Below are 11,918 nucleotides of genomic sequence, written 5' to 3'. Positions count from 1 at the left end.
ACAGGCATTAACTTCAAGGAAGTAAACCGAGAAAACAAAAACGCTGTATTTGGCGAGATACACGCGTCCATTGACACATTGGCGTTCACATTTGGCAATGTGTGAGTACGACGTTTGTTGACCTATCAACACTTTTAGTGTATGTTGTCAGAGATAGCAGACTGTACTCAATAGGCCTGGTAACAGTCAAAAGAACAAGACTTCATTGTAATGGTAGAAATGATGAATAGGCTAATGTTTAACTATGTCCACATGAAAGTTTCACTTAAACCACACTGAGCTTAGTTAATGGTGTACATAAATATGTACTACCTTTTAGCCTTGGACACTTATCTTTAACCTCTAGCCTTGGACACTTATCTTTAACCTCCAGCCTTGGACACTTATCTTTAACCTCTAGCCTTTTACACTTATCTTTAACCTCTAGCCTTGGACACTTATCTTTAACCTCTAGCCTTGGACACTTATCTTTAACCTCCAGCCTTGGACACTTATCTTTAACCTCTAGCCTTGGACACTTATCTTTAACCTCTAGCCTTGGACACTTATCTTTAACCTCCAGCCTTGGACACTTATCTTTAACCTCTAGCCTTTTACACTTATCTTTAACCTCTAGCCTTGGACACTTATCTTTAACCTCCAGCCTTGGACACTTATCTTTAACCTCCAGCCTTGGACACTTATCTTTAACCTCTAGCCTTGGACACTTATCTTTAACCTCTAGCCTTGGACACTTATCTTTAACCTCCAGCCTTGGACACTTATCTTTAACCTCTAGCCTTGGACACTTATCTTTAACCTCTAGCCTTGGACACTTATCTTTAACCTCTAGCCTTGGACACTTATCTTTAACCTCTAGCCTTGGACACTTATCTTTAACCTCTAGCCTTGGACACTTATCTTTAACCTCCAGCCTTGGACACTTATCTTTAACCTCTAGCCTTGGACACTTGATATTGTTATTTGATTGCGTAAATATGTTTTGACCTCGTAGTCTTGAACACTTAGTTTTCTCAGTATTGCTCACTGGTCTTTGTTTGTTGATGTAATAAATAGGCCTGTGTTGTAACCTCTAGTCTCGGATACTTGTCTTTGTTAAGTCTTGCTCACTTGATATTGTTATTAACTCGTCTTCTTCCGGACCTCAGAACGTCTGACTTTCTTATGGGAGATGTGGACAGCCAATCAGGGTTGGGGATCCCCCAGACCAGGAGAAGCAGGGTAAGCCACAGAATGTTTTCAGTAAAGCAGATAAAAGTGGGAGATTATTATTATTTTTTTTGGTAATTTTTGGTGATCAACTGTATATTTTTGGCCGAAACAGTTACAAAAGGACAGATGCAGACAACTATTAATGTTTTTAAAAATGTGTGCATTTTGTGTTATTTGTGTTCTTTTGAGAAGCTCTCTGCGGATTCTGAGGGGTGTGTTCCAGAGAAGCTCTCTGCGGATTCTGAGGGGAAGAATGACCTAGTGGGTAAGTAGTGTCTCATTTAGCTCTTTCTTCTCTGCCTCTTCTTCTTTCTCTTGTTTCGCTCTCTCTCTCTCTCTCTCTGTCTCTGTCTCTGTCTCTGTCTCTCTCTCTCTCTCTCTCTCTCTCTCTCTCTCTCTCTCTCTCTCTCTCTCTCTCTCTCTCTCTCTCTCTCTCTCTCTCTCTCTCTCTCTCTCTGTCCCTCAGGTTGTGGCAGGAGAACACATATTTTGCTGCCAGAATTGCACATTTTGGCTTTTCACCCAATAAATATTTGATGTTTTCTTCCTCTTTTATAGTTTCAAATTCTTTGTACTGAATGATAATCTTGGGAAAGAAAGATTCTCTTAGGTCTGAGTATTTGTCACAGTGTAATAGGAAATGCAGCTCTGTCTCTACCTCTCCCCGGGGGCAGAGTGAGCACAGCCTGTCCTCTCTGGGCAGCCAGGTTTGCCTGTGACGACCGGTCTCTATAGCCAGACTGTGCTCACTGAGTCTGTACCTAGTCATTGTTTTCCTCATTTTTCTATCAGTCACAGTGGTCAGATAGTCTGCCACCATGTACTGTCTGTTTAGAGCCAAATAGCATTGAAGTTTACTTAGATTTTTTGTGGTGTCTTTTTTTATTTTTGCTTTGTGATGATTTGGTTGGGCCAGATTTTCTGAGTGCTGTCCTGAGGCTCTATGTGGTTGGTCCGGGTTAGTGAACTGAGCCTCAGAACCAGCTGGCTGAGGGGACTCTTCTCTTGTTTCACCTCTTGACATAGTAGAGCTGTGTGATGGAATGTTTTGGGGTCTCTTGTTTTTAGATGGTTGTAAAATTTGATGGCTCTTTTTTTCTATTTGAATAAGGAGGTGGTATTGGCCCAATTCTGCTCTACATGCGTTATTTGGAGTTTTTCTTTGCACTTGCAATACAGTCTTGCAAAACTCTGCATGCAGTATTTCGATTGGATGTTTGTCCCATTTGGTAAATTCATTATTAGAGAGTGGACCCCATACTTCGCTGCCATATAGAGCAATTGGTTCTATAACTGATTGGAACATTTTGAGCCAGATTCTAATTGGAATTTCGATTTTAATATTCCTTTTAATGGCATAGAATGCTCTTCTTGCTTTGTCTCTCAGCTTGTTCACAGCCATGTGAAAGCTACTTGTGTTGCTGATATTTAGTCCTAGATACGTGTCATTTTTGGTGTGTTCTAATAGAACTGTGTCCAAATATAATTTATATTTGTCATGCTGATTTCTGGACCTTTTTTGGAATATCATTATATTCGTTTTTTCTTTAGATTAACGGTCAGAGCCCAGGTCTGATAGAACCTGTGCAGATGATCTAGATGCTGCTGTAACCCCTCCTTAGTGGGACACAGCAGCATCAGGTCATCTGCGTACAGCAGACACTTGATTTCAGTGTTGTGTAGGGTGAGACCAGGTGCTGCCGATTCTTCTAATGTTTTTGCCAATTCATTAATATAGATGTTAAATAGTGTTGGACTTATTGGGCAGCCCTGTTTCACTCCACGTCCCTGAGAGAAGAAGTCTGTTTGCTTGTTGCCGATTTTAACCGCACATTTGTTTTTAGTGTACATTGATTTAATAACATCATATGTTTTCCCTCAATACCAGTTTCTATTAGTTTGTAAAAAAGACCTTAGTGCCAAATTGAATCAAATGCTTTCTTGAAGTCTACAAAACACAAGTAGATTTAGCCTTTGTTTTGGTTTACTTGTTTGTCAATTAGAGTCTGGAGGGTGTAAATGTGGTCTGTTGTACGATAATAAAAAAAAAAATCCAATATGGCTTCTACTCAGGATGTTGTGTTCATCAAGGAAATGATGTAGTCTGCTGTTTATGATACTGCAGAGAATTTTCCCCAAGTTGCTGTTAACGCAAATTCCTCTATAATTATTTTGGACAAATTTGTCTAAATTTTTATAGATTGGTGTGATCAATCCTTGGTTCCAAATATCGGGGAAAATACCTGCAGTTAGGATAATGTTGAAGAGTTTGAGTATAGCTAATTTAAATTTGTGGTCTGTATATTTGATCATTTCATTTAAAATACCATCAGCACCACAGGCCTTTTTGGGTTGGAGAGTGCAAAGAGTTTCCAATAATTCTGGTTCTGTAATTGGGGTATCCACAGGATTCTGATAGTCTTTGACTGCTGATTCAAGGATTTGTAATTTTTCTTGTATATCTTGTTGTTCTGGGCTCTTTGTTATATTGCTGTAGAGGTTTGCAAAGTGATTTCTCCACATATCCCCATTTTGGATAGCCAATTCCTCATTATGAGTTTTGTTTAATTTATTCAAATTCTCCCAGAAGTGGTTTGATTCAATGGATTCCTCAATTACATCCAGCTGATTTCTAATGTGCTGTTCCTTTTTTGTTCTTAGGGTGTGTTTGTATTGCTTCAGTGTTTCCCCATATTGAAGGCGTATATTTTGGTTGTCTGGGTCTCTGGTTTTGATTAGATATATTTCTCAATGACTTTCTTAGATTTTTGCAATCAATATCAAACAATTTTTCATTATCTATTATTTTTGGTTTGCTCTTATGTTTCTTTAGATTAGCCAAGGAGGCTAATTTGTCAAATATAAAGTTTATGTTCCAAACGGCCAAATTTACACCTTCATTGCTGTAGGAGAATGTTAAGGCTAAAAAGTTGTCCAGGAGAGATTGTATTTTTTGGCTACTAATTGCTTTTTTGGTAGATTTCTGTACTGTTTGCACTCCATCTATAGGTCTGTTTAGTACCATGTAATTTATTGGGCCGTGATGCTTCATGGTTGGGTTCTGCTCTTACATGTACATTTTTAGTCATTTAGCAGACACTCTTATCCAGAGCGACTTACAGGAGCAATTAGGGTTAAGTGCCTTGCTCAAGGGCACATCGACAGATTTTTCACCTAGTCGGCTCGGGGATTAGAACCAGTGACTTTTCGGTTACTGGCACAACGCTCTTAACCACTAAGCTACCTGCCGCCCTCTTCTCAGATACACTGTGATTTTACTGTGGTCTGAGAGAGGTGTTTGTGGGCTGACTGTGAAGGCTCTGAGAGACTCTGGGTTGAGGTCGGTGATGAAGTAGTCTACAGTACTGCTGCCAAGGGATGAGCTGTAGGTGTACCTACCAAAAGAGTCCCCTCTTAGCCTACCATTGACTATGTACAGACCCAGTGTTCGACAGAGCTTCAGGAGCTGTACTCCATTTTTGTTTTTCACTTTGTCATAGTTGTTTCTGGGGGGGTATGTGGGGAGGGAAAGGTTGTTGCTTCCCGGTAGGTGTTTGTCCCCATGACTGTTAATAGTGTCTAGTTCTTCTGCTGTTCTAGCATTCAGGTCTCCACAGACCAGCACATTGCCTTGGGCCTGAAAGTGACTAATCTCCCCCTCTAGAATGGAGAAACTCTCTTCATTGAAGTAGGGTGACTCTGAGGGAGGAAGACGTTTTTATCTGTTAAGATAGCCTCCTTGTTGATTTTTAGCCAGATAAAGAATTCTCCTGTTTTGATCAATTCGATTGAATGAATTAGTTCAGATTTATACCATATTAGCATTCCCCCTGAGTCTCTGCCCTGTGTGATTCCTTTTAATTTGGTGGATGGTACGATTATCTCCCTATAACCTAGTGGACAGCCAGTGGAAACATCACCTCTGCACCATGTTTCCTGTAGTACTACAATATCAACATCATCAATTTCTTTCAGGAAGTCTGGGTTTCTGCTCTTTAGGCCAAAAGCAGAGGCCTTCAAATCCTTGTAAATTCCAACATGCAACGTAAAAAGATTTCATTAACTGTTTTTTCTTTACTTTCAAAATGAGATAAACACTCACAATCCAACAAGAACTATTAAAATATGATTTTTCAATTAACGTAAATTCTTATTATGCAAATGTGATTTGTTTATAATTTAAGATAGCATTTGTGTCATGCCACTTGGGTGGATGAAGTGTGAGGATGGTGGAGTTCCCCTCTCTCTCTCTCTCCTTGTTTTTTTCGCTCTCTCTCTCCTTATTTCTCTCTCTCTCCTTGTTTCTCTCTCACTCTCTCTCTCACTCTCTCTCTTGTTTCTCTCTCTCTCTCTCTCCCTCTCTCTCTCTTTCTCCCTCTCTCTCGCTCTCGCTCTCTCTCTCTCTCTCTCTCTCTCTCTCTCTCTCTCTCTCTCTCTCTCTCTCTCTCTCTCTCCGTGTTTCTCTCTCTCTCTCTCTCTCTCTCTCTCTCTCTCTCTCTCTCTCTCTCTCTCTCTCTCTCTCTCCGTGTTTCTCTCTCTCTCTCTCTCTCTCTCTCTCTCTCTCTCTCCGTGTTTCTCTATCTCCTTGTTTCTCTCTCTTTCTTTCCTTGTTTCTCTCTCTCCTTGATTCTCTCTCTCTCTCTTGTTTCTCTCTCTCTCTTTTGTTTCTCTCTTTCTCTCCTCCTTGTTTCTCTCTCTCCTTGTTTCTCTCTCTCCTTGTTTCTCTCTCTCCTTGTTTCTCTCTCTCTCTCTCTCTCTCTCTCCGTGTTTCTCTCTCTCTCTCTCTCTCTCTCTCTCTCTCTCTCTCTCTCTCTCGTGTTTCTCTCTCTCTCTCTCTCTCTCTCTCTCTCCGTGTTTCTCTCTCTCCTTGTTTCTCTCTCTTTCTTTCCTTGTTTCTCTCTCTCCTTGATTCTCTCTCTCTCTCTTGTTTCTCTCTCTCTCTTTTGTTTCTCTCTTTCTCTCCTCCTTGTTTCTCTCTCTCCTTGTTTCTCTCTCTCCTTGTTTCTCTCTCTCCTTGTTTCTCTCTCTCGCTCTCTCTCTCGTTTCTCTTTCTTTCTTTCTTTCTTTCTTTCTTTCTTTCTTTCTTTCTTTCTTTCTTTCTTTCTTTCTTTCTTTCTTTCTTTCTTTCTTTCTTTCTTTCTTTCTTTCTTTCTTTCTTTCTTTCTTTCTTTCTTTCTTTCTTTCTTTCTTGTTTCCCTAACTACTAGTAGCCCAGGGTGACCAGACATTGGGTTGACCCAATGTACACAGTGTAATATCTTGTTAGCATTTAGGCGAGCATCTACGAGTAAGAAACATCCCTATTGCAGGGATTTTTTCTGCCATTTTAAAACCAGATATAAAGTATGTAGAAAAGATAATGGACCTATATATTTTAAGAATATCATCTGGTTTTACAGCCTGAATTTAAAATGGATTAAATTGAGATTTTGTGTCACTGATCTACACACAATAACCTCTGTAGCTCAGCTGGTAGAGCACGGCGCTTGTAACGCCAGGGTAGTGGGTTCGATCCCCGGGACCACCCATACGTAAAAATTTATGCACACATGACTGTAAGTGGCTTTGGATAAAAGCGTCTGCTAAATGGCATATTATTATTATAATGTCAAACTGAAATTATGTTTTTAGAAATGTTTACAAATTAATAAAAAATGAAAAGCTGAAATGTCTTGAGTCAATAAGTATTCAACCCTTTTGTTATGGCAAGCCTAAATAAGTTCAGGAGCAAAAATGTGCTTACTAAAGCACATAATAAGTTGCATGAACTCACTCTGTGTGCAATAATAGTGTTTAATATGATTTTTTAAATGACTACCCGATCTTTGTACCCCACACATACAATTATCTGTAAGGTATCTCTGCCGAGCAGGGAATTTCAAGCACAGATTCAATCACAAAGACCAGGGAGGTTTTCCAATAGTTCGTAAAAGAAGGGCACCTATTGGTAGATGGGTAAAAAAAAAGAAAAGACATTGGATATCCCTTTGAGCATGGTGAAGTTATTAATTCCACTTTGGATGGCGTATCAATACACCCAGTCACTACAAAAATACAGGTGTCCTTCCTAACTCAGTTGCCGGAGAGGAAGGAAACCGCTCAGGAATTTCACCATGAGGCCAATGGTCACTTTAAAACAGTTACAGAGTTTAATGGCTGTGATAAGAGAAAAGTGAGGATGGATCAACAACATTGTTGTTACTCCACAATACTAACCTTATTGACAGTGAAAAGAAGGAAGCTTGTACAGAATACAAATATTCCAAAACATGCATCCTGTTTGCAATAAGGCACTAAAGTAATACTGCAAAAAAAATTGGTAAAGAAATTAACTTTTTGTCCTGAATACAAAGCGTTATGTTTGGGGCAAACACAACACATCACTGAATACCACTCTTCATATTTTCAAGCATAGTGGTGGCAGCATCATGTTATTGGTATGCTTGTCATCGGCCAGGACTAGGGGAGTTTTTTGGGGGGGATAAAAAGACACGGAATAGAGCTAAGCACAGGCAAAATCCTAGAGGAAAACCTGGTTCAGTCTGTTTTCCAACAGACACTGGGAGACACGGCCAAATATACACTGGAGTTGCTTACCAAGACGACGTTGAATGTTCCTGAGTGGCCTAGTTACAGTTTTGACTTAAATTGGCTTTAAAGACATGAAAATGACTGTCTTGCAATGATCAACAACCGACTTGAGAGACCTTGAAGATTTGTTTTGTTCTTTGTGCAAATATTGTGCAATCCAGGTGTGCAAAGCTCCTAGGGACTTACCCAGAAAGACTCACAGCTGTAATCGCTGCCAAAGGTGATTCTAACATGTATTGACTCAGGCGGTTGAATACTTATCTAATCAAGATATATTAGCAAGCAAGCAAGTTTATTTATATAGCACAATTCATACATCGAAGCAATTCAATGTGCTTTACAAAGGTGTTTATCAAAAATAATGAAAACATCATAATAATAAAAATTAAGATAATAATAATAAAAAAAAAAGATTAAGAATTACAAATAAAAAATGGGATGAAACCATAGGAAGCTATAAGGCTAAACAGTTTGGTTCAGTTTAAGTGCTCAGTCGTAGGAACGTGAAAAGAGAAGTGTTTTTAACCTGGATTTAAAAATGGATACGTTTGGGGCACATCTAAGATCTTCTGGTAGTTTATTCCAGTTGTGTACAGCATCAGTGCTAAACGCAGCTTCTCCATGTTTAGTTTGGGCTCTGGGCTCTACTAGCTGACCTGTTCCTGCTCGTTTTATATATTAGGGTTTTATTTTCCATACATTTTATTTTAAACATTAGAATCCTTCTTCTACTTAGACATTGAGAGTATTATGTGTCGATCGTTGACAAAAAAATGAAAATGTAATCTGCTTTAATCCCACTTTGTAACACCACAAAATGTGGAAAAAGTAAAGGGGTGTGAATACTTTCTGAAGGAACTGTACACAGTGTAATGTCTTGGACACATAAGCATCTAAGTGTAAGAAAATACCCTATTGGAAGGTCCCTATTGGAAGGTCCCTATTGGAAGGTCCCTATTGGAATGTCCCCATTGGAAGGTCCCTATTGGAATGTCCCTATTGGAAGGTTCCTATTGGAAGGTCCCTATTGGAAGGTCCCTATTGGAAGGTCCCTATTGGAAGGTCCCTATTGGAATGTCCCTATTGGAAGGTCCCTATTGGAATGTCCCCATTGGAATGTCCCCATTGGAATGTCCCCATTGGAAGGTCCCTATTGGAAGGTCCCTATTGGAAGGTCCCCATTGGAAGGTCACTATTGGAATGTCCCTATTGGAATGTCCCCATTGGAAGGTCCCTATTGGAAGGTCACTATTGGAATGTCCCTATTGGAATGTCCTGTATAATCGTTACAGGTGGCCGTTATGTTTGCATAAACCTTTAGCATACATAACGGCCACCTGTAGCTAAATGATTACGTAAAATGCGTCCATCGCTATTGGAATATACTATTACGGTCCTATTAATAATAACTAGTTACAGGTACGCAGAACTCCATAGACCGTGAGTAGCTTCGGGGGGTCGACTGAGTGTCAGTCAAGCAGCTAAATTATGTAGACATTCAGATTCCTTCAGTGGTGATGGGACCCCACCCTCAGCTAATGTTATTTCTGTTTAGCCTGGGCTGGGCTGTGGGTTTTTCCTCACCAAATGGCTGACATTCTTTGGCTGTTTTTTAAAAGTAGTTCCGTGTGATGCAAAACACATGGCTGCATCCCAAATGGCCCCATATTCTCTACATAGTGCACTACTTTAGACCAAGGGGCCCGTGGGACATAGTGCACTACTTTTGACCAAGGGGCCCGTAGGGGGGGGGGGACGGACGACGACGCAGGGCCCATTTGGGACGCAGCCATGAGGGGGGTTTCTGTAGGATCAGACGCCAGGCAGATGGATGGGAGGGGGTGACTGTGTTAGCGCTCTGAGCTGAAGCCTGTATTGGATCATATGGGTGGCAGCTGGGATGTGAGGGAGTGCGGTCAGAGAAGTTATGAGGGGGGGGGGTTTCTGGCATCGCTTTGCACGCATAGCATAGAATTTATACTGGGCCACATAGGCTATATGTCGTGCTTACTAAATAGGAGTGTGTGTTATTCATACGTGTCATAGCGTTCTCATCGCTTAGTGTAGGCGGATCTCTAGTCTAGAGGCCGGCACTGTGTCATTAGCAGCCAGACAACAGTATTTTGTAATTAAGAGAAGTATGGCATGACTGTATGAGAAAAGGCTGGTAGTTTCATATCCCCCTCAGACCCAGTGTCCCTATAATGTCCAAAGGCTAGTCAGACCATACTGTTGGTGATAAAGGCTGGTAGTTTCATATCCCCCTCCTCAGACAATCCCTGTGACAACAGAGTTATCGGTTCCTGTAGGCTAGTAAACTCACATGAATACATACGGAGTCTATATACATGTAGAGTCTATGGGACTTGAAAGAGCAGCTTATCCGGCGCAATCTCAATAACAAAGCTACACCCCGGCACTGTTTTGGTAAACAGCTGAGGTATGGGGCTGGAGAAATGTAACCACTCTCAAATTCATAGAGAAAATTAATTTAACTGTGTGAATAGGTATTCCTCTGATTAACTGTATATGTTAGGTCATGTGGTTAGGAACCACCCCCCCAGGTTGCTGGTTCTAATCCCCGAGCCGACTAGGTGAAAAATCTGTCAATGTGCCCACTTAACCCTAATTGCTCCTGTAAGTCACTCTGGATAAGAGCATCTGCTAAATGACTCAAATGTGTAATAGGAACAGTAGGAACTGTATGATAGACGCTCCTCCTGTACTAACTCTCCAGGCCCAGAGGAGGAGGATGTTGGCCTGACGCTGCAGAGGAACGTCAGCGGGGTGGAGTCAGCTCTGCTCTATGCCAAGGCCTGGTCCAAGTACACCAAAGATCTGCTGGCCTGGGTCGACAAACGCCTGGGACTGGGTTAGTGAGACGCACACACTCAACTGCAAGCACGCACGCAATGCAGACAGACACGCATGACACACACACCTCACACATACACACCTGCCTAAGACATACACCAGGACTGTGAAAAAGTATTTGGCCCCTTTCTGATTTTCTCTATATTTGCATATTTTTGATACTGAATGAAATCAGATCTTCAACCAAAACCTAATATTAGATAAATTAAATCCGAGTGAACAAATAACACAAAATGTTGATACTTATTTCATTCATTGAATTAACAAGTTATGCAACATCCAATTCACCTGTGTGAAACAGTAATTGCCCCCTTACACTCAATAACTGGTTGTGCCGCCTTTAGCTGCAATGACTCCAACCAAACGCTTCCTGTAGGTGTTGATCCGTCTCTCACGTCGCTGTGGAGGAATTTTGGCCCACACTTCCATGCAGAACTGCTTTAACTCAGCTAGACATCCATGTTAGTGGACAAATTAGACATCCATGTTAGTGGACATATTAGACATCCATGTTAGTGGACATAGTGGACATCCATGTTAGTGGACATAGTGGACATCCATGTTAGTGGACATAGTGGACATCCATGTTAGTGGACATAGTAGACACCCATGTTAGTGGACATATTAGACATCCATGTTAGTGGACATATTAGACACCCATGTTAGTGTACATAGTGAACATCCATGTTAGTGGACATAGAGGACATCCATGTTAGTGGACATAGTGGACATCCATGTTAGTGGACATACTAGACACCCATGTTAGTGGACATATTAGACATCCATGTTAGTGGACATATTAGACATCCATGTTAGTGGACATAGTGAACATCCATGTTAGTAGACATACTAGACATCAATGTTAGTGGACATACTAGACATCCATGTTAGTGGACATAGTGGACATCCATGTTAGTGGACATAGTAGACATCCATGTTAGTGGACATACTAGACACCCATGTTAGTGGACATATTAGACATCCATGTTAGTGGACATAGTGGACACCCATGTTAGTGGACATAGTGGACATCCATGTTAGTGGACATAGTGGACATCCATGTTAGTGGACATACTAGACATCCATGTTAGTGGACATATTAGACATCCATGTTAGTGGACATATTAGACACCCATGTTAGTGGACATATTAGACATCCATGTTAGTGGACATATTAGACATCCATGTTAGTGGACATATTAGACACCCATGTTAGTGGACATAGTAGACATCCATGTTAG

General features: G+C 40.8%; 1 protein-coding gene across 1 annotated transcript in view; it reads left to right on the top strand.

The window, feature by feature from the left end:
• The window catches only part of LOC311115054 (rho GTPase-activating protein 29-like), a gene marked incomplete at both ends in the record, with an annotated part of 69,916 nt that overhangs the window by 16,841 nt on the left and 41,157 nt on the right, over window positions 1–11,918 (top strand). The window contains 4 exons of the mRNA XM_084190267.1: window positions 5–101; window positions 1,149–1,221; window positions 1,405–1,477; window positions 10,541–10,675. Coding sequence (XP_084046393.1) covers window positions 5–101; window positions 1,149–1,221; window positions 1,405–1,477; window positions 10,541–10,675 — 378 coding nt within the window. The remainder of the gene's footprint in view (window positions 1–4; window positions 102–1,148; window positions 1,222–1,404; window positions 1,478–10,540; window positions 10,676–11,918) is intronic.

Source organism: Coregonus lavaretus, assembly GCF_964263955.1.
Source record: "Coregonus lavaretus genome assembly, contig: HAP1_SCAFFOLD_321, whole genome shotgun sequence".
Taxonomy (NCBI): domain Eukaryota; kingdom Metazoa; phylum Chordata; class Actinopteri; order Salmoniformes; family Salmonidae; genus Coregonus; species Coregonus lavaretus.
The sequence above is the reverse complement of the archived record's forward strand: the minus strand, read 5'-3'. Positions and strand labels throughout refer to the sequence as shown.